The sequence below is a fragment of the Caenorhabditis briggsae genome, assembly GCF_000004555.2.
Source record: "Caenorhabditis briggsae complete genome, chrIV, whole genome shotgun sequence".
NCBI lineage: Eukaryota > Metazoa > Nematoda > Chromadorea > Rhabditida > Rhabditidae > Caenorhabditis > Caenorhabditis briggsae.
The window spans coordinates 3376162-3399269 of NC_013487.2; the positions used below are offsets into that span (position 1 = coordinate 3376162).

The following is a 23108-nucleotide window of genomic DNA, read 5'->3' on the forward strand; positions in this document are numbered from 1 at the left end:
CGCGTGAGAAGAGGGAAAAGGGAACGCGTTTCAAAAAGGGGCGTGTCACTTTGCAACCTGCGGCGCGTCCACGTTTTATTGAATAGACCATTTATCTTAGCAAGTATATGTTTTTTAAATACATTTTTCCAGCGACGTCTTCTACATAATCGTCTACGATGGTGTTGACGGTCCGTTGAACCACGCATTCTATGGAGACAGAAATGAATATATCACAGTTTTTAAGCCTGGAAAAATGAATGTAGTAGTTTTCCGAAGTCATTTTTGGAGAAGTTCCCCACAAAGTGCATATAACAAAATGAAAGAAAGCGTTGAAGAGAGCTGTAAAAAGGGTTTAAAGTTGTAAGTGGACATCTGGATAAACAGATACACAAAAACGTGTTTTTGAGATGTATTTTTCGATATTTTCAGGAGCCTGGAGCTTGGTTGTCAAGTTTCCGATCGCTTAAAAAATTTTGGAGGGTGCAAAACAGATCTAGGTTAATAACTTTTCATTCACCGAATTTTTTGAAAATATCTAGTTTTTCAGATATTGACCGATTTCTGAAGGTAACCTGTTTTTCAGGTAAATAGGGGTGTCTTTCATAAATCGGCAAATATTTAACAAAAAAGAGGAATTTTCAAAACAATCTGTGAATGCAAAGTTTTCAATGTAATCAAAGATCTATTTCACATCCTCCAAAAGTTTCAAATTGATTGGACACTTGACAGGCAAACTTTCGGCTTTTGAAAATGGTCAAAATAAACTGAAAAATACGTTTTTGTATACCGTAACCACTCTAATAGAAACCGTCTATTTCGAGCTCATATATCTCGGTTACTGTAACAGAAATCAAAACACTATCAATTGATGAAATGTTTATCATAATATCAAAAATATTTTGTCAATTGATCACTTTTTTATAACTTTCACATGAACCGAGATATTTGAGCTCCAAGCGGTTTGAGTGGACTTCTATTAGAGTGTTCACGGTATCTTACTGAACGGTATTTTATACTGTTAAGTTTTCAGAAAATCCAACTACTCGGATGTTCCAAAAGAACTTATGACCAAATTCAAAGACACAAATTTTATTGGATTAATTGGAAAAGAGTTTGAAGTGTCTGTAAGATCCGCAAATAGTTTTGGAAGGATATGGGGACCTGGATATTGGGATACGGTAGCTGTTTTGGATAGTGAAGGGAATAAGACTGGAAAGGAATTTATATTGGTTGCAGGCTATATTTAATTGTGATTCTTATCATTTTTTCATACTTCTCCTTTACACTATAACGCTACCTGTTGTTCCCCCTCCCCCTCTCTCTTCCTTCCTCCCCTCTCCCGCCCCAACAATGTCAACGCATTGTCGCCCCTTCTCTTTCGGCCTGCTTAGTATAGTGGTTAGTACTCCACGTTGTGGCCGTGGCGACGCTGGTTCGATTCCAGCAGCAGGCATTTCTTTTTTGTTTCTTTTTTATTGATGTAAACGATGAGAAAATCAAGTCTTTATTGTGGAAATCAGATTATTTTGATGATAATTTGTAAAAAGAATGGGAATTTGAAGCTAAAACTTCACAAATCTCTTGACTTGTTTCAAATCGGACAGGGCAATTGTAGAATCTAGATTCGCAGTAAGAGGAAGTGTTGAAACTTGAAACAACGGATGTGGAGCTGTCAGTTTTTGATAGGTTACCTGAAAATTTTACAGTTTCAGATATTTGCAAATAATTTTTCAAGAAAATCAAGTATTGTTGCAACTACGTTTGTTCGTTTAACTCATTGAATTTGAGCTCAATTATCTCGGTTCCTATAAGAGGTATAAAAAATCTTTCAACTGATGAAATGCTTATCATAACATGAAAACATTTTATCAGTTGACATATTTTGATATTTTTCATAGGAATCAAGATAATTGCTCTCATTTACAGTACCTTTAATTTCTCATTTACACAAAGCACGGCAGCTGCATTATTCGCAGTTCCAGCATAGTTGGCCACCGAAAATACCTCAATCAGAAGTCTTCCAGTCATCACTTCAAACCCATCAGGGACCACCATGTGAGAGCGAATAATCAAAGAGATGTTAAGACGTTTGCATTCTTCGTCGACTACTCGTTTACCGAAGAGATAGCTGATTCCTGTGAGGTAGAACGTAATTGTCATTAATCAAATTTTTACTGTTTTGTCGTTTTTATAAATTATTCTAACATTCATTTTTTTAGTTAGTATGAGAACTTTAGAATCTCAAAACTTTCCGAATTTCAAAATCCCCAAAATATGAGAATTACGGAGTTCTTCGGAATGTTTCAATCTTAGAATCATTCAGAATCTCTCAAAGATTTCTAATCGTCCCAGTTGGGAAATGGTCGATTACGAAATGTCATAGTTGCTAAATGTCATAGTTTCGAAATTTCATAGTTGCGAAATGTCCATCATTGTATTGGTTTACCATAAATATTTTGGCTCTTTATGACAAGGGGGGCCCATGAGAAAAGGGGGGGGGGGCCATGAGAAAAGTAGGTCTATGAATGAAAATCAAAAATCGGTAAATTTGTTTTATGGTTCACTAGTCAGTTTGAAAATGGCTGAGGTAACAATAATTTTTTCTTTTCTTAATGTTGACCTAACCTTTTGATATTTGGGTCGGTTTGTTTAAGACCATTTTCCTCGTTTTTTTAAGACCATTTTCCTCGTTTTGAGAGAAATCAAAAAGTTGTCAACTGACAAATTATGGCTGGAACTATGATAGATATTGTGTTAGCTTAGCACTTTTTGATATCTCTTACAGGAACCGAGATAAATGGAGTTAAAATTAAAATGTCTTGTTATTGCAGGTTCTAGGGTTTTTTCGAAAATTGAAATTTTTTTATTTCGCCAATTGAATTGCAATGTATCTAATAAACTCTTTCTGAATGAAAATGTCAAGAGCCACACCAAAAAAAATCTTGTTTCAAAATTCCCATATTTATCCCATCCTTTTTCATTGGTATTTCTAAACGAATTATTTTGATACCTCTATAAGACTGAAACCATCCATCACCCCAACTTGTCGGATCCGCCCACAATAAATCCATTTCCAAACCACTGAAAATCGGTTCAGAAGGTCTTTGAATATCCCGAATTTTCTGGAGACTTGTGAGTTCTGGAGAGTCCTCCATGAACACAAAACACTTTCTGGGACACCAGCCAAAGGAAGTCGATTGAAACAACATTGGAAGTCCCACCAGATGCCTGGTCCATATTTCGGATCACATTCGGTATAGAAACCGTACATCTGGGAAAATAATCGATTTTTTTTGGATTTTCAAGAAACTTGTATTTTTGAAGATTTGTGGATTTCAGAAATTTCGAGTTTTGAAAATTTTGAATTTTAAAGGAGGCGAGACAATAAAAATTTCGAGGGACAGTTCGGGAGACGAAATCGCGCCGCGCTTATGTAGACCATCGGTCGACAGGCGCCTTCGCGCCCCCGTAGCTCAGCCGGTTGCGGCGCTGTACCCCTGAGCTGCCTGTCATGAGTTCAACCCCTCATGGAGGTTCTCTATGCAAAATATCAGGGAAACTTTTTTTTCTCTGGCCTCCTTTAAGATTTTAGAGAAAATGTTGACATTCCAAGTTTCCGAATTTTCAGTTTTTTTTGATATTCTGAAAGTTTTAGAATTCTCGGTTTTAGAACTCTTGGAATAATTTTCGGATTTCTCCAAATTTTTGGAAAATTTTGAAACTTTTTTTTGTCAGTTAGGATTTTTCAGAGATTTTTGATGTTCAAAATAATTTTTGAATGTTCAAAATATGATGTTCTTTAATTCAAGAATTTCTTGAAGTTTCCCACATTCGGAATTATTTTTTGGATTCTTTTTTAAATAATTCAAGGATATAGGGAATGAGAAATTTCTAAAGATTCTGAAACAGAGAAAGCGAAATTTTAGGGATTATTTATTTTTTGACTATTTCTTATCAATGGAAGCTTTAACGAATTTCTCTACTTTTTAAGAGTATTTATAGAAAGTTAGAAGCCTAAAAATTTGAATTTTTCAAAATATTTTTCTTTGATTGTCAATAGCTGTCACAGTCTTTGCAGCTTCAAAAACATGTCCAAAAATATCTAGAAATTTTGAAACAGTAATTTTAGTTTTGATTTCAAAAATATATACCTTATTAACCGATGGAATCTCATGATTCCCTTTCAGAAGAAAAATGCGATCTTTGTATCGAATTTTCAGACAAAAAAAGCAAAACTAAAACTTCGATTCCATCCATTCCAATATCCACATAATTTCCCAAAAATAATAATTTCTCCTTTAGAACTTTTCCAATCAAGTCGAAAAGTCTTATCAAGTTATCAAAATCTCCATGAAGATCTCCAACGATTTTCAGTGGTGCAGAAATTTCTAGAAGACTACTTCCATGAAAATCGATTCGGTTAGACGGATAATTGAAATAATTTTATCAGGAGAAAAGATTGAGGCGATTGAACTGTCCCAAGAAATTTTGAGATCTGGAATTTTTGAAAAAAAATCACATTTTCAGAATATTCAGAAAAGTGTGATGTTTTTTGTGGCATTAATGGGGTGTTCACCGGCTCATCGAGTTGAGTAATTTTTAAAATGTTCGTTTCACGGCGGATTGGTCAGTTTTGAAAAGGTCAGTTTTGAAAAGGTCCTGTTTTGAAAATTGCTAGTTTGAAAGGATCAATGGTCAGTTCTTAAATGTCTAGTTGCAAGATGATCGGTTGTAAAACGCCTGGTTCTGAAATGACTGGTTCTAGAACGTCCTGGTTGCGAAATGATCAGTTTTCTATTGTTCGTTTGTGAAGTGGCTATTTTTTATATTAGTTCTAGAACGTCCCAGTTGCGAAATGGGTAGTTGCTAAAGTATCAGCGAATTTTCAAAATTGTTATGTTTTTTCACAATTTCTATATTCTGGAAAGTATTATATATTCTGGAAGGAAGTGCATATTCTGCAAATTCCAAATCTTAGAATTCCAAAGCAGTAATTTCCATAAAAAGATTCATGATGTCTAAACTTGAAATTTCAGGAAGAATAAATTAAAAATACAGATTCAAAATTTTCAGATTATGGGAATTTTTTTTTGAAACGTTGATTTTTCACATGTTTTAACGAAACTCACTATAAAGTCTCCGGATACAATAATCCATCCATTCTGCCAATTTTGGGTCCGTTTTTGATAAATCTGGAGATTCTGAATTTTAAAAATTTTCAGATTTTTTCATTTAAAATATATAGCCAAATACCTTTTTCTTTCATGTCAAAATTAACAGTTTTAGGTTTCTTGATCTCAAATTTCAAATTTTTATTTTCGTAGATTTTATGTGGATCCTTTTTAAAAATTAGCCACGAAATTCAGAAAATCAAAATTTTCAGATAAAGCTATTTCCCAAAAATTACAGATTCACATATTCCACAAATCAATTTTTATATGTCCGTTTTTCAATTTTTCCTTTTGCCATTTAACTTTTTTCCAGGAAAATGTTATTTCTAGCATTATCAGTTGTCGTTCCAATCATTCTACTTATTACCATTTGTTCATCAAAAACGCCAACAAAAATTACGGTAGATTTTGAAAATTTGCAACTAAAAAAACTGAAAAAAAGTCGTTTCAGAATACTTCGGCAAAACTAGAAAATTCTGAAAAATCAACGAAGAAACGAGTGAGAAAAGATAAGAAGCCGGGAGATTTAATGTAAGTATTCAGAATTCTCTTTTTTGAAAAAATCGATTATCGATTTTCAGAGAAATCACAGCAACTTCGAAAACTGAAAAAATCGATCCATTGAAATCAGCAGCTCCAGAAAATCATAAAGCGAAATTTGATAAGAAAAAAGAAGAATTCACATTGGACAAAACTGCTGAAATGGTTTCTTTGCACGGGAAGGAAGGTAAGGGATTCTGAAATTCTGAGATCCAGAGTTTCTGAAATTCCAAAATTCTGAAATTCTGAAATTGTCTGCTTCATTTTTGCCATAAATCCGTAAACTTTTCTATCAGTTATTTAAATCGAATCTTGTTTGATAAACTGAAATTTCGAGATTCTGAAAGTATGAAATTCAGGAAAGAAACTTGCCAAACCGGATCCCAAGAAATCCAGCTACGCCGGAATACATGAAAAATCCCAACCGAAACCTCCTCCTCCAAAACTCCCATCAGTCATCACGATTCCAACAATCAGAACTGAAGTAAAAGCTACAGTAGCCTGTCCAGAATCTGTGAAAAACAAGAAACCAGGAAGAGAAATCAATGATAAAAGTGACGATACAATAGATGATATTCCATCGGTTCGGATGAAAGAAGGCGCCAGTTATGAAGGAGATGGACCGCCTATCAAGTCGCCGGACCAAGGAAAAATGGATGAAAAAGCAGTGAAAAAGAATTCAAAGGAGAAAACGGGAGAGGAGAAGATATTATAGTAATTTTAGAACTTTTTTTTTTGGTTTTGAATTGATTGAAGCAGTTTTTCTGAAAATCAGAAGAGGATTGTTCTTATTAACTGAAGACTTGTAGAATAATTATTTTGGAACATTCTGAAACTGAACAAAGTTTTCGAACAGTTCTAAGACTTTAAGATTCTAAGATTCGGAGATTTTAGAATTTTAAAGTTAGCAGATGATTGAACTCCAGAACAGAGCTACGCCCAGGAGGTTTAGCCCCGAATGGCCGTAAACAGACAACAAATGACAGAAACCATTTTGCAACTTTGACCAAACATATCTCGGTTCCTGTAAAAGATATACACAAATTTCAAACGCCAAAATGTTTGTCTTGATATCAGGAACATTTTATCAGTTGACAATTTTTTGGTATCTCAAACAGAAAACGAGCTGATTAGATTTAAAGGAACAATCTTTTAGTGAACGAGTTTCACAGGTTTCAAAGTGAAAATTCAATATTTATTTAAACGTTCTGAAAATTTTTTTTTTTGAAAATATTAAAAATTCCAAAACGAGTACGCGAATTGGACACTATGAAAGAAGAGAAAAACGAAACAATCAGTTCTTATCTTCTCTGGGCTCCAGAGAAAATGTGGCCTGGGGCCTGGGGCCTGGGGCCTGAAGCCATGGCTCCTGGGTTTTTCAACGAAATCAGACAAATCATGCTTTGCGATGGTCTACGAGAAACAGGGACATTTGGAACACTTCAGATGATTCAGGCCGAAAATAAGAAGAAAATTAGTTCGTGATCAGTTGGAACAAATGAAGGCGTTAATTATAAAGGGAATGGACCGCCTATCTAGTGGCCAAACCAAGTAAAAGTGGACGAGAAAGATGAAACTATTGTGATTTCAACTAACCTTTTTTTGGTTTTGAATTGAATAAAACTTTTTATCAATTTTATTGTTGTCACCACCAGGGATGTGCGTAAAATTTTTATTTTACGAATTTCGTAAAACGTAAAATCGTAAAATTCGTAAAATTCGTAAAAAACTGAATCTGAAATGGAAACAAAAACTGCAGTTTTATTATTAAGCAATTGGCAAATGGTCCGCAAATGTTGAAAATCGTAGAACCGAATGCTTCTATGGGGTTTCAACAATTTTCTTATTTTTTTCTTTAAAAAATGCTAAATTGTGAAAAAAAAGGATTCAAATTTGGAAAAAAAATTTTTGAAAATGAAGCAATTCATGCTTTAAAATGAGATGTGAGCATAAAATCAACTCAAAACTAGATCAAGAACATGAAAATGTACCGGAATACTGTCAATTCTGAACAAAAATGGTGAAAAAACACTCATCCAGTTTTTACGAATTTTACGGATTTAGTTTTACGACACTCGTAAAATTTTACGAGTACCAAAAAACCTTAAAATCTGTAAAATTCGTAAAATTCGTAAACGTAAAATCACATCCCTGGTCACCACATCTAACTCACTGAGGACTAGCTGAGTGGATCACTATTTTGAGTCAGCCTGAAACTGGAGATTGTATTTTTTAAAAATTCTAAGAATTTTAGATTTACTAAAGTTAGCCGATCGTGGCGCTTTTTGGGATACCGGGGGGTTAAACTTGGAAACCTATTTCAATATTGAAGATTAAAAAAGGGGATAACTGGTATAAATTTTTTATTTTTAAATGAGTGTTTTAAAACAGAAAAAAGAAAATAATTTTCTCGGGATTATGAAGTATTCTGAAATTCTGATAGATTTCAAGATTCTGAAATTCCGAAATTTCCTGTTTCTTTTGTTTTATAAATTCGCGTTAATTTTTCTATGGATCAGTAAATGAGATATCCGTAATTGCTCAATATCTGTTCAATGAATTTTCAGCCAACAAATTCTGACCGAAAAAAAAGTACTCACGAATTTTGTTTTTTCTGATCTTTGTCTGAAAATCTAGACATAAAAGTCAGATCAATTTTTTTCTGTCCCACGCTTCCTTCCCAGGTACCCAGAAATAATTCATTTCCTTTTGTCAGAAAAAAAACTAATAAGAAAAAAAAAACTTTTTCTGATATTTTTTCTCCCTACCAACTAAAAAAAGACAGAAAATGGAACAAAATCGCCAGAGAATTTACCAGTCCTGGAAATTCACTATCCAATCCGCCTCCTTTTTTTCTTCCCTACTAATTAACTCCCTCTTAATTACCCTAATTATCAAAAAATCCCCGAAAAATATGGGCACTTATCGCCATCTCATGGTTTATTTTTGTTGTTGTTCTATAGTTTTTAGCATTATTGACTTATGTGTTCAGCCGGTAATCAATCAATTATCGATTTTGGAAAAATAAACTTGAAAACACTTTTAGAATATTCAAACCTATAAAAGTGCATATTTCATGTTTGTGGATGTCAAAAAGAGGAATCTAGATCCGTTTGTAGCTCGTATTGGATTGAGTGAGGAAATTCGAAAAATTGAAAACAAATGATTTTTTTGAAATATCGAATTTTTAGATGCATTATGTGGAAGTTTTGGAATTACGATTTCTGGAATTGCAGTTCATTTTGTTTATCGATTTTTCGCTTTGGAGAGGTAGGAATCAGAATTTTTAAAATTCTGAAGGATTCTGGGATACTGAGATTCTGAGATTCTGAGATTCTGAGATTCTGAGATTCTGAGATTCTGAGATTCTGAGATTCTGAGATTCTGAGATTCTGAGATTCTGAGATTCGAGATATTTGAAATTCTGAGATTCTGAGATTCTGAGATTCTGAGACTCTGAGACTCTGAGATTCTGAAAACCTGAGATTCTGAAGGATGCTGAGGTTTTCCGATTCTGAAATTCTGAATTTCTAAAATTCTGAAATTCTGAATTTCTAAAATTCTGAAAATCTATTCTGAAAGATTCTGAAATTTTGAGATCCTGAAGGATGCTGAAGTTTTCCGATTCTAAAACTCTGAAATTCTGAATTTCTAAAACTCTGAAAATCTATTCTGAAGGATTCTGAAATTTTGAGATTCTGAGATTCTGCGATTCATTTTTATTTTGTGATAAATGAAAATTGGAATTTTTTGTTTTCTATTTTTTTTTTGTAAATAGATGTTATTCGAGTTGATTGATTTCGAAATGACTATAACACTAAAATCAGAATTCTGAAACTGGAATTTTTCTATTAAGTTGAAAAATTCAAAATTTCATGTTTCAATTCGGTTATATTAACTTTTCAGTTGGAAAGAATTTGACATGGTTGAGACAAGAAAACTCGGGAAATTACGGATTTTTTTTTCCAAACCAAAGTATCCCAATTTTTCAAACTTTAATTTTTTTTTCAGAAAAGGCCGCCTAAAATATTTCAAGGGCACCTACATGCTAATTTGGTATTCAATTCCAATATTCAGTGGAATAAGCTGGTTTCTAGTGACGTGGAATATGTCTCCCATAAACTCGATGTATACAGACTATATCAGGTTAGTCGAAGTTTTAAATTTCAATACTTTCTTTAAGAGAGATGCGTAAACTATTGAAACAATTAAATAGTGCAACCATTGGAATAATATAGTTGTCGAAAATTCACAATAATCGAGAAACAGTACTTTTTAATGAAAAATTATTTTTGAAATTTGAAATTTTTAATATCAAAACTTTCAAAAATCCCAAAAATGAAGTTTCCGAAATTAAACATTTTTCAGACCAACAATTTTAGAAACTTTTGGGGTTCATGTGGAGGATACTGTTTACGTATGTGGACTTTTTCATCCAATTGACAAAAATGGACAAAAATATTTAAATTACCAAACGATTTATGCATTTTCTATTTATATTATCCTTATGGCTATTCCATTCTCTATAATTTTAATTTTTGGATTCAAAAGTTGGAAAATTGTGACCAATTTATTGGAAAATGGCGAATCGGAATATTCAAGAAACTTACAAATGCAATTGTATAAGGCTTTAGTGGCTCAGGTTGGATAAAAAACTACAGTTTTAAACAGTTAATTACAAATCAAATTATTTTTTCCAGACAATCCTCCCAGTTTCCTTTCTCTTTATCCCATTCGGCCTTATATTCACTCTCCCGATGTTCGAAGTTAATTGCCAGTTAATTGCTTACCTAATTACCCTAATTTTTGCCACGTATCCAGCTTTGGACCCCTTACCAATACTGTACTTTGTAGATTTCTATAGAAATCCGATAATTGGTAATTTTACGATTTTTTTCCAGAAATTGAAAACCTAATGTTTTTCAGAAACTTTCAAGAAATTAAAATGCAAAGGAAGCCAAGTTTCACCGGATGTTGAGCGTTCTGTTATTGTTGAATGAATAACAAATTTCAAATTTGAGAATTCTGATAGTTTTTTATCAAATTTAACTGCTGTTCCTGGATTTTTTCGAAATTTTTTGAACTTTCGAAATATACACTTGGGTTTTTGAATGTTGACAAAAAAGAAGAGTATTATTGGAAAAAAAATTATGAATTTGATTTCACTGTTTCTGAGTGTCCAGTTAAAGATTAAATAAAACGGATATAATCGTTGACCTATCTCATTTTCAGAATTTCAAAAACCTACTGAATTCTTCAAAAGCTCAGAATCTCAGAATTTCGAAACTTCATGAATCTCAAAATCTCACATATACACCAAAAATTGCTTTTTTTTCTGCAAAAAAAATTTCTGTTTTCAAACATTTTTCTAAAAATAAAACATTTTTATCAGTTATTGAGTTATTTTTATGCATCTGTCAATTTCATGACAAGTTTCATTCTTTCAAAATTTTCTTTCAAATATTTCGGACTACTGTATCTTATAGGTCAGCTCTTCCGCGTAGTTCTTGAGTTAAACTCCACAACTGTCAGAGTCTCAAGTCTCCGAACCTGAAATTCATAGAATTCTAAAGGAACATTTTCGGTTTCAGAATGTTCCAAAATCAGTCGATTTCTGCCGCCTGCCGGCGGCTACAATCTCCTGGCTTCACTTAAAACGTTTGAATCTCAAAACCGGGGAGAAATAGAAGATGACGTTTTCTTTTAAACTTGATTGACAGTATACTTACGCCCCCAGTATGCTCCACAGTATACTCCGACCACTCAGAAAGTAAATTCGGATTGTGTTCAATTTTTAAAGACTTAAGTCCAGAAAATTCAATGAATTCAGAAGCTCGTATTTTTCCTTCTTTTTTTTTTGGAAATACAAAAGTTCAGAGATTCGAAAATTCTGAAATACTAACAGCCGGATGTTCGGAAATCAGAAATTTGAATATTTAAGAGCTCTAGAATTCAGAAATTTGAAAAACTCTGAAGCTCCAATTAAAACAATACTTCTCATAAAAGCTATGAAGCTGTGATTCAAAAAAGAATCGAAAAAAATCCTCAAAATATTCAAATTTTCAAACATTAAGATTCAGAAATTCAGAATCCCATAAATTTTGAAAAAAAATATTTATATTTCAAAATTCAGATATTTAGAAATTTAAAATCGGAAGATCAAACATTTTTGAATTTTAAAGTTCGGAAAATCGAAAATTTGATCATTTTCAAAAAAGTCAGAAAAAATCGAATTCTCAAAAAAAGAAAATCGAATACTCAACATTTTGGAAATTTCACGAAATTCGAAATTAGAAATTTAGAAAGTTGGAAATCCAGAAACTTAGGGATTCATGAATTCGATTTACTGAATTCGAATACCATAAAACCTGTATTAGAAGGGCCGACCCTTCTATTTTTCCAAGGTGCTCCCGGAGGACCCTTCAATTAGAGGGGGCCCTTCAATTTTTCCAGCTATTTTTCTTGAAATTTTTCATCGAACCAATCGACGGATTTCCGTTCAAAATTCATGAAAATCTGTCAACTCCGAAATTGAGCAAATTATTTATCAAAAGAAATAGTTTTTCCAACAAATTTCTATTAAATTGTGAAATTCTTTGAATATTTTTTACTGAAATCGTACGGAAATTGTTGATTTCATGGTAAATTATGGAGAGGTCCTTCTTGACAGGGGTCCTATTGCGGGGGCTCTTCTATTGCGGGGGCCCTTCTATTACAGGGGGCCCTTCTATTTTTCAAGACCCTTCTCAGAGGGCCCTTCTATTAGAGGGGCCCTTCTAGGACAGGTTTTACGGTACTTAACCCATATTTTTATAACTGTTAAATTCTGAAATTTCTGCTTTTCCAAAGCTTAAGGTTTGAGAATTTCTGAAGTTACAAAATATTTTGCTCTTTCAAATTCAGAAATTCGGAAATTCGAAAACACTCATATTTTGGAATTCGAAGACCGGATTTTAGAAAAAACGAAACTGTTTAAAACACAATTTTTTTTATAAATTCATAATCTCAACGATTTATATTCTGCTAAATTCGTAAACTCGGAGAAAAGGTTCAAATTCAAAGCCTAGAAAATTCGAAGAATCCTGAAAGCACATTTTCTTCATCATTCTCATTTTTCCAGCTATTCCAGTCCTTTCCCTTCAAACTTCAAAACCCATACTGAAAACTATTTTCCCAAACTTTTCCTCTTTTTCAATGCTAACGTGGATGAGAAAAATACTGGGCGGTTAGACGGAAATGACGTGAAAATTACTTCAATAGTCTTATGAAGTACTGGTATTGGAAAAAAAGAAAAACGTCTCCAGAAGACGTCAGAGACAAAATTTCGAAAATAGAAAAGGTCGGGGATAAACTAATAAAAATTTCCGATCCATCCATCCAAATTCCAGTTCAAACGGGTAAGTTTGAGTGGGTGAAACGCCATGCGACATACATCATCACAGACAGAATTTGGTGTTTGTTATTAGTAATGAAAGATTTTATTTATTATAGAAATTCGCAATCCTACGAATAAAAATTCTTGAAAATTAATTAAAATCGATTTTACTGTTTCGAATTGTCGAGTTAAATAGGTAATTGAAACATATATCATTTTTTGGTGTTGTCAAAACAATTAATAATTTCAGAATTTCAGAATCCGATCAATTTCAAAATTTCAGCATTCCAGAATCTCAGAATTTCAGTTTTCCAAGAAAAATATTTTTTCGCTGTTTCACCCACAAAATTTTGACCCAAAGATTTTTGATTCACCAATACACGAAATTTATTTTGTAGAAGTAAGAAAAAACCAAGATGCCAGAATCGGATTAAATTCCCAACTCTGAATAGACATTTTGATTTCGAGAAATTCCAATTTCTATGGGGGTCGGATTAATGGATCAGGCTGACCGAAAACTTTTCCCCTCTTATTTCAAACTCCATATTTTTTATGCTTTCATACTTTTATGACATAGAATTTTCTAGAAAAAGTCTCGTATTCACTAATTAGAATCTTCTGCTTCATTTACGGTTTCTGTTTTTATGAAAGAAAACGAAAAATTTCATTATTATCACTCTTTTTTTTTCATTCGAAAAGTTTTTGTGGCGCAGAAAAAAAAGACCGAAAAATGAATACCGAATCTTATCGTCTCGTGAAACTCGCAATCCAAGTGATATCTGTAATTGCTTCCCTATTAATTAACTCCCTCTTAATCACCCTCATTATCACAAAGTCTCCAAAAAATATGGGAAATTACCGCCATCTTATGGTTTATTTTTGCTGTTGTTCCATGATTTTTGGAATTTTGGATGTGATTGTGCAGCCGGTAATTTTAATTTGTGTAATTAAGTAATTAATAGGGATTTTCCAGAATATCCTAACCTACAAAAGTGCATTTTTCATGGTTGTGGATATGAAAAGAAGGAATTTTGCGCCTTGGTTTGGGAAATTTGCAGTTTGTAAGTTTTTGAAATTTTCAACTTAATTAATCAAATTTTGAATTTTTAGATGCGTTATGTGGAAGTTTTGGAATAGCAATTTATGGAATTGCAATTCATTTTGTTTATCGATCTTTTGCTTTGGAGAGGTAGGAGGTTCTAAACTTCTGAGATTCTGAGATTCTGAAAATCCAAGAATCTGAAACTTTAGGATTCTGAAATTCTGAGATTTTAATGTTGATTTTTTCAGACAAGGCCGAATTCGATACTTTAAAGGCGCATTTCTCATTTTTTGGTTTTCGATTCCTCTGGTGGGCGGAGCCGCGTGGTTCCTAGTGACCGCCTACGTTTTTCCAAAGACCAAAATGGAAACAGAGTATATAAGGTGAGCTTTTTGCTATTTTTTGGCCGCGGCTGGCCTTGGCTGCCCCATTGTTCGTAGCCTTGTATTTGAATTGGCCTTTAATTGAAGTTTTTTTTCAAAAAAAAAATATTTCGGTTTCAAATTAGAAATTCACAAAACTACATGATTGATCTTTCATCGTTGGAATCCTGACTTTAAAAATCGATTTTCCATAGATCAATAGTAAACGAAACGTTCAACATGGATATTGACAATTGTGCTTACAATGCAGGCGTATTTTTCCCTCTTGATGAAAATGGAAAACAAGTAATTGGATGGTGGTCGTTTGCCGGATTTGCTGGATATTTAACAATTATGATTATTCCATTTTCCATTATTTTGAGTTTTGGATTCAAAAGTTGGAGAATAGTTGGAGGGTTATTGGAACAAGGAGATTCAGAATTTGCTAAGAATTTGCAGTTGCAACTTTATAAGGCATTGGTGGCACAGGTAGAGTTCAGAATTTCAGAAAAAAGTTTGAATTTCCAAATTCTGGAATTCTGGGATTCCAGACATCTGGAATTCCCAGAGTTCAAGATAGTACGAACTCGAAGTATCATATTATACTTTAACAATTAGTTTCTAATCAAAATCAATCAAAACATCATAAATCATAAAATTTCATATCACTATTCTCTAACGGTAAAATTTTTTTAGAATTTTAGAATTTCTGAATTTTGGATTTTCAGAATCTTGAAATTTAAGAATCTCAGAATTTAAGAATTTGAGAATCTTATGACCCCAGAAACTCAGAATCTCAGAATCTTTCAGAGTCTTGGGTTTTCAGAATCTTGGATTTTTGGAATTTTGGATTTTTAGAATCCGAATCTCAATTCCAGAATTTCGGAATTTCACAATTTCGGACTCTCAGAATCGCAGAATTCTGTATTTTCTGAATCTCAGATTTTCAGAACCCTAGGATCCTAGAATTTTAGGATCCCAGAATTTTGGGCTCCTAGAGCTCCAGAATCACTAAACTTGAAAATCTCAGAATCTTTTTAGAATAAATTAAACTCGTGCAAAATCAAAGTCATAATTTCCAATAATAAATATCCCTAAACATAAAAATGTTTCACTCTCACAATCAGAATTTTAAGAATCTCTGGACCTCAGAATCTCAAAAATCCTCCAAATTTTCAGACAATTATCCCTGTCATCCTCCTGTTCATCCCATTTGGACTCCTATTCACTCTTCCGATTTTTGAAATCGATTGCCAATTTTTGGCGGCTTTGATTTTTGCAATTTATCCAGCTGTTGATCCATTGCCAATACTATATTTTGTGGATTATTATAGAATTCCTGTAATTGGCAAGTATCCGTTAAAATCTGCTTGAAGATCACAAAAAAATAGCTCAAAAAAGGTTAGCTCAGCGGTCTCCATGACTTGACCCCTAGTTTCCATTTCTCCGGTAGACACTTTCTATAATTAGAGTAATTAACTAATTAAGATGCCTAATTAACTTTTCAGACTTCTTCAAAACCACCAAATGTCGAGCGAATCGAGTTGGAATGGATAGTATTGGATCTACAGTTATTGAGTGATGAAAATTTTATGGTCTGTAATAATTTGTTAAAACTCCAATTTAAAATAAAGACTTTGTGAAACTGTGATTTTTTTTTAATTCGTCACTTCTTGTCAAACTAGACATAAAATCGTTGACCTAATGAATTGTATGAATGAGACTTTTTTTTTGGTTCACTGAATTTATTTGTGTCTGAGCAGAAGTCATATGAATCAGGCTGAAGAATAATGGACTCGAAAAAAATGTATGTTTCTCAAAGTTGATAAAAACCACTTTATGGGACACATCAGAATTTGTGTACTATTTTTAGATGTAGTCCTAAATCCTTGCCAAGACCACGGCCCTGTTTTTGACCACAACTGCAAACCAAGCAAGCATATGATAGAATAGGTCCCCAAATTGCACCAAAAATATTATTTAAAAAATTTTCTACGAACCTGAAGCAGAAACAAAATTGAGAAAAAACTACAATGCAATCTTAAAGGTATAGGCACCTTTCATCCGCGTAGTTCAGTTGGTAGCTATATGGTACCCTGATGATTCGTTTCATATATCCCTTCACCTTATCACTAGCCTTATCAATTCAAGCATGAAAAATTTCTGGCTTGAAAAAATATATTGAGTCACACATCATCAGCCAAACAAAATTTACTGATCTTCAGCATGGGTGAATCTTGTAAACTTCATATTTTTATTGAATTATATTTCGGAATTTTTCAATCTTATTTACTTTTTAAATCTCTGATTTTGTATACACATCTACAGTATTCTATAGATTCCACTGTAAAGCAACTAGCTTCGTACTACTGTATGTTTTGTGAATTCTCTGAATCGGTAAATTTAATTACTTTTTTTTCGTCTAACTTCCGTTGTCTTCTTCCTGTTATTCGTTTTTTCTTATTTATTTTTTTCTAGAAATGTCCTACTGTGAAACCAAACATCTATTTTAATGCTTACATAGTATTACTGTTATAGGAATAACATTTAATAAAAAACAATTTTAAGTTCAATGTTCCATTTTAGTGAAAGTTACATTTTCAACCAAACTTCAAATGCAAATCGAAACATTCGCCAATGTCAAAACCACCATTCAAATTTGTTCCGTGATTTTATCAGCATTTGTGAATACCGTATCCATCTACCTGATTATCACTGAATCCCCAAAAATTATGGGTACCTATCGCCATTTGATGACCTATTTTTGTTGTTGCTCACTTTTGTTTTCTTTGATCGATGCGGTCGTTCAACCGGTGAGCAAGTAACAGCTACTCGCCGCGATTTGCGCTCATTTGGCGCAACTGGTAACCACCCCGGCTACGAAACTGACTACCCGGGTTCAAATCCACTAGATGCTATTTTTTCTTCGCTTTTTGTGTAGTACTTGGGGCAACAATTTTTTTCTTGCTAGCCCGATTTTAAAGCGGGTTTTTCAGAAGTGTGAAAATTAAAATTCCAGAACATTCAAACCTACAAAAGTGCGTTTTTCATGGTTGTCGATGTTAAAAGTCGGCACTTAACTCCTTCTGTGGCTGAATTCTTCATAGGTTTGCAAATGTGCTCTACTAAAAACAAATTATCACAATTTCAGACCTCCTATGTGGATTCATAGCAGTTACGGTGTATGGAATAGCCATTCATTTTATTTATAGGTTTTTGGCATTGGAAAGGTAATAACTTTTCATGCTGTTACAAGAATTTGGTAAAATTTTGAGAAAATAAAATTTTATGCTTTCGCTCAGGGGTGGGCGAGGATGGGAGAAAAACCTTGACGTTTTGCAAAATTTTCTTTCTTGTTGTGCAATTCGCGATTAAAGGAACATGCAATTATGCCGATGGGTCTCGACACGAAAGCAAATTTTCTTTAATGTGCGCCCGATGCTCCGCCCACTTTTTTCGCGAAATGCGTGTGTTTTGCAATCTGTTTCCCGCGAAAGCCGATTGCTCGCCCAGCCCTGCTTTCGCTGTACGGTTTCAAAATTTTTAGATGATTGGGAAAAGTCCTTAGTTGAATAACTTTTTTTGCTGTTGCAAGAATTTGGTAAAATGAGAAAAGTTGTTCCAAATTTGATAAAGAAAGAATACTCAGATGAACTTTCGAACTTTTTTTCCAGACAAGGCCGTCTTCGATATTTCAATCATCAATTTTTGCTTGTCTGGCTCAGTATTCCATTGATTGCCGGTACCATATGGTTCATAGTGACTGGGACCGTTTTTTCCATGGATCCAATAACAACGGAATATATACGGTTTGGATTTTTTTTTAATCATTGAGAAAAACGGAGAAGCTATCGATTCTATAGGATACTGCAACTAGAAAAAAACATTAGTTGAAACTGAAAAATTTTGAATCGAAGAAAAATTTCAAGTCTTGGCATTCCAAGTAAAAAAATTGAGTTTAGGGAAAATACCTATTAAAATACTTTTTAGAAGTGATTTTTACAGGTTTTGAGCTAATTTAGAGTTTCCTCAATTTTTAGTACCAAGAATTAGAAAATACTAATTGTCAAGAATGTTATTGTGTATATGATAAATCATTGAAGCAGTGAAAACTTGAATTTTCTTTTGATTTTTTTTCGAAATTTTTGCCAGAAGAAATTTTGGGCATACTGTATTCATTTTAGCCTCCCCTATACTACATAGTACTTCGAGCTTAATTATCTCGGTTCCTATGAGAAATATGAAAGTTTTTAAAACTAATAAAATGTTGATGCGAACAATAGAGATCTGATAATTCTCTGATACTTAGGCTCTAGCTGACACAGTGAAACAACGAAAAAAAAAACGTTTTTGATTCTGAAATTCTGAAAATCCGAGTTTTGGAATTCTGGAATTCTGAGATTCTTTGAGGAGATTTTAGATGGATACAGTATTTCATAATAAAATACAGCTTACTGCAAACTTGAAAATTAGTGTTATAGTAACAGTGAATTTTGAACAAAAAATCGCAATTTTCAAAATTCAAAAGCCACATTACTCAATTTTCACACATTATCTCTACACTGAATTTGGGAATGGAAGATGTTGTTTATGAAAAATTACAAATCACCGTTCAGAAACAGAAAATTTTGACAACAAAAAACAATTTTCTGTAGTGTGCGACTACACAATAATCATAACTCAACTTTCACACATTATCTCTACACTGAAACATTAACATTTTTTTCCAGAAGCACCGTAAAAGAATTCTTCAATTTGGATATGGAAGATGTTGTCTATGGAGCTGCTGCATTTTTTCCTCTAGACCAAAATGGACAAAAATTCACCAGTTATCTGGCATTTTTCGGTTTATCCTGTTATCTAACCCTCCTAACAATTCCATTCCTCACAATGCTTATTTGTGGGTTAAAAAGCTGGAAAAAAGTTCGATGTCTTCTAGATCATGGAGAATCGGAATTCGCTAGAAACCTTCAGATGCAATTGTACAAAGCACTCATTGCTCAGGTTGGATAGAATTTATAAATTCTTCAAAAAATACAAAATATTCCAGACAGTCCTCCCTGTAGTATTCTTTTACATCCCGTTTGGATTCATATTCATCCTCCCAATTTTCGAAATTGATTGCCAATTTATGGCTGCACCTGTCACTTTGGTTTTTGCCATCTATCCAGCTCTAGATCCTTTACCAACCTTGTTTTTCGTCGATTACTATAGAAATGCGATTTGGGGTAATTTTGGCGCCAAAAACTTGAATTGTTTGAATTTTTCAGAAGTTTTCCAATGCAAAAAAGCGAGAATTGAAGGGACAGTGGATGAATCAGTTTCAAGGGTCTGTCAGACTACTGTATAATTTATAATAACCCTACTGCATTGAAAGAAATAAAATATATGAGCATATGAGGACTAGAAGGAACAGGAAAAAATTTTGAAAAAAAGAAGTGATATTTTTCGTAGTTTGTAGTATGCGTCAATAAAATTGTATTCCTGAATTGTTATTCATATTTTTGTTCCATCTACCTGATTATCACTAAATCCCCAAAAATTATGGGTACCTATCGCCACTTGATGACCTATTTTTGCTGTTGCTCACTTTTGTTTTCTTTGATCGATGCGGTCGTTCAACCGGTGAGCAAGTAACAGCTACCACCGCGGCGGCAAGCTTCGCGCTCTTTTGGCGCAAAAGGCAACAACCTTGTACGCAAAACTGACTACCCGGGTTCGACTCCCGAGTGGGCATTTTTTCTTTTGCTTTTTGTGTAGTGCTTGGGACAACAATGATTTTCTCGTTAGCTTAATTTTGAAGTGGTGTTCTTCTAATTCCAGAACATTCAAACCTACAAAAGTGCGTTTTTCATGGTGGTCGATGTAAAAGACAGGCATCTGACACCTTGGGTAGCTGAGTTGTCTATCAGTAAGTAATAATTGCAAATTCGCTGTATTGAGAATAGCAAATTTTAGGGATGTTGTGTGGATGTATTGGAGTGACCACATATGGAATGGCGATTCATTTTGTTTATCGATTTTTCGCATTGGAGAGGTTACTGAAACATATATTTTTGCAGTTTCCATAGCTTGTCAAATAGTTTTATTATAATTTGTTTTAAATTTTCAATGGGTAATCGAAATGCCGTTGTTTCAGAGAAGGCCGTCTTCGATTTTTCAATCAGAAGTTTTTATTTTTATGGTTCAGTATTCCATTGTTTGGAGGCGTCCTTTGGTTTCTGGTGACGGAATTTACATTTCCAATGAACAAGGAGACAACAGAGTATATAAGGTTAGAAAAATTGCGTATTCCGGCTAACAAAAACTCCGTTTTATTATGATGGGAGGGTATTAAGGATAATACATTGTAGTTGAAACATCAAAATTTTGTTTCAAAAAAGTACAAGGATAAATACTTAAATAGGCTCCGCCCATCTCCACTTTAAAGGCACATATAATAGTTGCTTTAGGGCTCACATAAACTAGAGAAACTTGAACAACTTAATCTGGAAAACCAGCAAAGTTAGAAGAAAAATAAAAAATAGCGATTAAAATTTTTTTGGGTATAACTCGAAAAGTTTTCAGAACTTCTCAATGAAACTCAGATTATTCAGTTTCAATGTCAAGAGCTTCAAAATGAGTATAAACACGACTAGGCTCCGCCCACCGCAGAGCTACGCGGTTGACGCCGCTACTGTCCTGCGACCGTGTACCTTTGCTTCGCTGGAAAATAAAAATGGGCGGAGTCGTGCTTGGGCTCATTTTAAATCTCTTGACATCAAAAACTCAAAAATCGGTAAATCACTTTAATAATCATAACTCAACTTTCACACATTATCTCTACACTGAAACATTAACATTTTTTTCTAGAAGCACCGTAAAAGAATTCTTCAATTTGGATATGGAAGATGTTGTCTATGGAGCTGCTGCATTTTTTCCTCTAGACCAAAATGGACAAAAGTTTACAAGTTATCTAGCTTTTTTCGGTTTATCTTGTTATCTAACCCTCCTAACAATTCCATTCCTCACAATGCTTATTTGTGGATTAAAAAGCTGGAAAAAAGTTCGATGTCTTCTAGATCATGGAGAATCGGAGTTCGCTAGAAACCTTCAGATGCAATTGTACAAAGCGCTAATTGCTCAGGTAATTAAGGCATTTGGGAACCTCTTCAAAAAATACAAACAGTTCCAGACAGTCCTCCCTGTAGTCTTCTTTTATATCCCATTTGGATTTATCTTTATTTTTCCGATTTTCGAAATTAATTGCCAATTTATAGCCGCACCGATCACTTTGGTTTTTGCCATGTACTCGGCGATTGATGCTTTGCCAACCCTATTTTTCGTTGATTACTACAGAAAAGCAATCATAGGTTTGAAGGGAGTTTGGGTTACTGTACCTACTAATTTCAGGTGTGTTGGATTGGTTTCGGTGTAAGGATGCGAAGGTTCAAGGGGTGTCAGATGAGTATGTGACTCGGGCGTGTCAGGCTGCGACTTAATGTTTGGAAACTATTGAAAAACTGTAAAAATACGATAATGATCCATTTTTCAAATTTCGCTGAACCATTAAAACTAAATATGAATCTGAAAATGAAATGAACTAAATGAAACAGTACAAATTATAAAAAATAAATCATTTACAATGAAGTTAATTAACCCGACGAATACGGTATAAAAAATACAAAAACAAATTCTTCAGTTGGTTTTTGGCCATTCTCAGCCTGGAGCTCGGCTATCAAGTTTCCAATCACTTTGGAAAGTTTGGAGGGTGTAAAACAGACCTAGATTGAGAACTTGACATTCACAAAATTTTAAAAAAATTCCTAGTTTTTCAGCTACCTGTTGACTTCTAGAAGACACGCTTTTTTTGACTTTATGAAAGCGCGCTAGAAATTTGACTGCTCCCCAGTTAGCAGCCGCGTACGCAGACACGCAACGCGTCCAAAATGGGCGCCAAATTCAAAATCGAGGTTCTTCTCCGGGAATTCAAATCAACATTGGATAATATTTTGTGAAAATTGAAATCTTAAAATTGAAACATTGATTTTTTTTCATTTTTTTTTCAAATTTCCCAATTAAATAAATTGCCTAAATCGATAAATTCTGGCTAGCTGAGCTAGCAGCCAGCGCTTACAAATGAATGGATTACGATAAAAATTATAAAAGTGTAAAGATCGATCTTTAAAGGTGGGGGGACAGGAGATTTTTCGTAGTTTTTTTGTAGCTAGAGTATGCATTCTACCGTCACGGTGTACAACGCTTAATGTCACTCTGAGTACAGCTGTCGTCCTCGCCTTTATGTATGCAAACGGGCGTGCGCTTTATCTTTGGCCGCGTGGCTCAGTCGTTAGCGGCGCCGCACCCTCAATCATCGCCCTCACAAGTACAACTCCTCGAGAGGCATCTTTGAACGGAATTTCAAGAACAGTATTTTTTTCATGTCCCCCCACCTTTAAAGGGGGACTCCGGTCAATTTTTTATTGCATCAAAATGTGTTAAAATTTATCTATTTTCAGAATATTATTGCGAAAAAATTCGGAAAAATCCAAAATTCCCAAAAAACGCAGTTGAAAAGGAAAAAAAAATCAAAAAAAGGTGCCGCCGAGGGACGAGGATTTTCAGTGAGAAACCTAGGCCACGCGAGTGGCGCGACT

At 33.8% G+C, this 23108-nt stretch overlaps 6 protein-coding genes and 1 non-coding gene across 7 annotated transcripts in view; 6 read left to right on the forward strand and 1 right to left on the reverse strand.

The window, feature by feature from the left end:
• CBG11668 overlaps nt 1-1229 on the forward strand; it is a gene marked incomplete at both ends in the record, with an annotated part of 2035 nt that extends 806 nt beyond the window's left edge. The window contains 2 exons of the mRNA XM_002632727.1: nt 133-342; nt 1013-1229. Coding sequence (XP_002632773.1) covers nt 133-342; nt 1013-1229 — 427 coding nt within the window. The remainder of the gene's footprint in view (nt 1-132; nt 343-1012) is intronic.
• Nucleotides 1230-1363: 134 nt separating this feature from the next.
• Nucleotides 1364-1435, forward strand: CBG29097. The gene has a single exon. It is a non-coding gene (tRNA).
• A 109-nt stretch (nt 1436-1544) lies between these two features.
• Nucleotides 1545-2142, reverse strand: CBG11669 (the record flags this gene model as incomplete). The annotated part of the gene is made up of 2 exons (XM_002632728.1): nt 1545-1673; nt 1912-2142. 2 exons carry the CDS (start codon nt 2140-2142, stop codon nt 1545-1547), a joined length of 360 nt encoding a protein of 119 aa, XP_002632774.1.
• A 3328-nt stretch (nt 2143-5470) lies between these two features.
• CBG11670 lies at nt 5471-6408 on the forward strand (the record flags this gene model as incomplete). The annotated part of the gene is made up of 4 exons (XM_045244966.1): nt 5471-5554; nt 5605-5684; nt 5735-5858; nt 6058-6408. 4 exons carry the CDS (start codon nt 5471-5473, stop codon nt 6406-6408), a joined length of 639 nt encoding a protein of 212 aa, XP_045094619.1.
• Nucleotides 6409-8607: 2199 nt separating this feature from the next.
• CBG11671 lies at nt 8608-10693 on the forward strand (the record flags this gene model as incomplete). The annotated part of the gene is made up of 7 exons (XM_002632730.1): nt 8608-8688; nt 8740-8827; nt 8885-8963; nt 9705-9839; nt 10062-10335; nt 10394-10571; nt 10620-10693. 7 exons carry the CDS (start codon nt 8608-8610, stop codon nt 10691-10693), a joined length of 909 nt encoding a protein of 302 aa, XP_002632776.1.
• Nucleotides 10694-13798: 3105 nt separating this feature from the next.
• Nucleotides 13799-16054, forward strand: CBG11672 (the record flags this gene model as incomplete). The annotated part of the gene is made up of 7 exons (XM_045244967.1): nt 13799-13996; nt 14042-14129; nt 14179-14257; nt 14359-14493; nt 14688-14961; nt 15652-15820; nt 15981-16054. 7 exons carry the CDS (start codon nt 13799-13801, stop codon nt 16052-16054), a joined length of 1017 nt encoding a protein of 338 aa, XP_045094620.1.
• A 1033-nt stretch (nt 16055-17087) lies between these two features.
• Nucleotides 17088-21889, forward strand: Cbr-str-173 (the record flags this gene model as incomplete). The annotated part of the gene is made up of 11 exons (XM_045244968.1): nt 17088-17285; nt 17492-17579; nt 17624-17702; nt 18147-18281; nt 19203-19476; nt 19523-19801; nt 20296-20383; nt 20431-20509; nt 20612-20746; nt 21325-21598; nt 21647-21889. 11 exons carry the CDS (start codon nt 17088-17090, stop codon nt 21887-21889), a joined length of 1872 nt encoding a protein of 623 aa, XP_045094621.1.
• Between the last annotated feature and the right edge of the window lie 1219 nt (nt 21890-23108).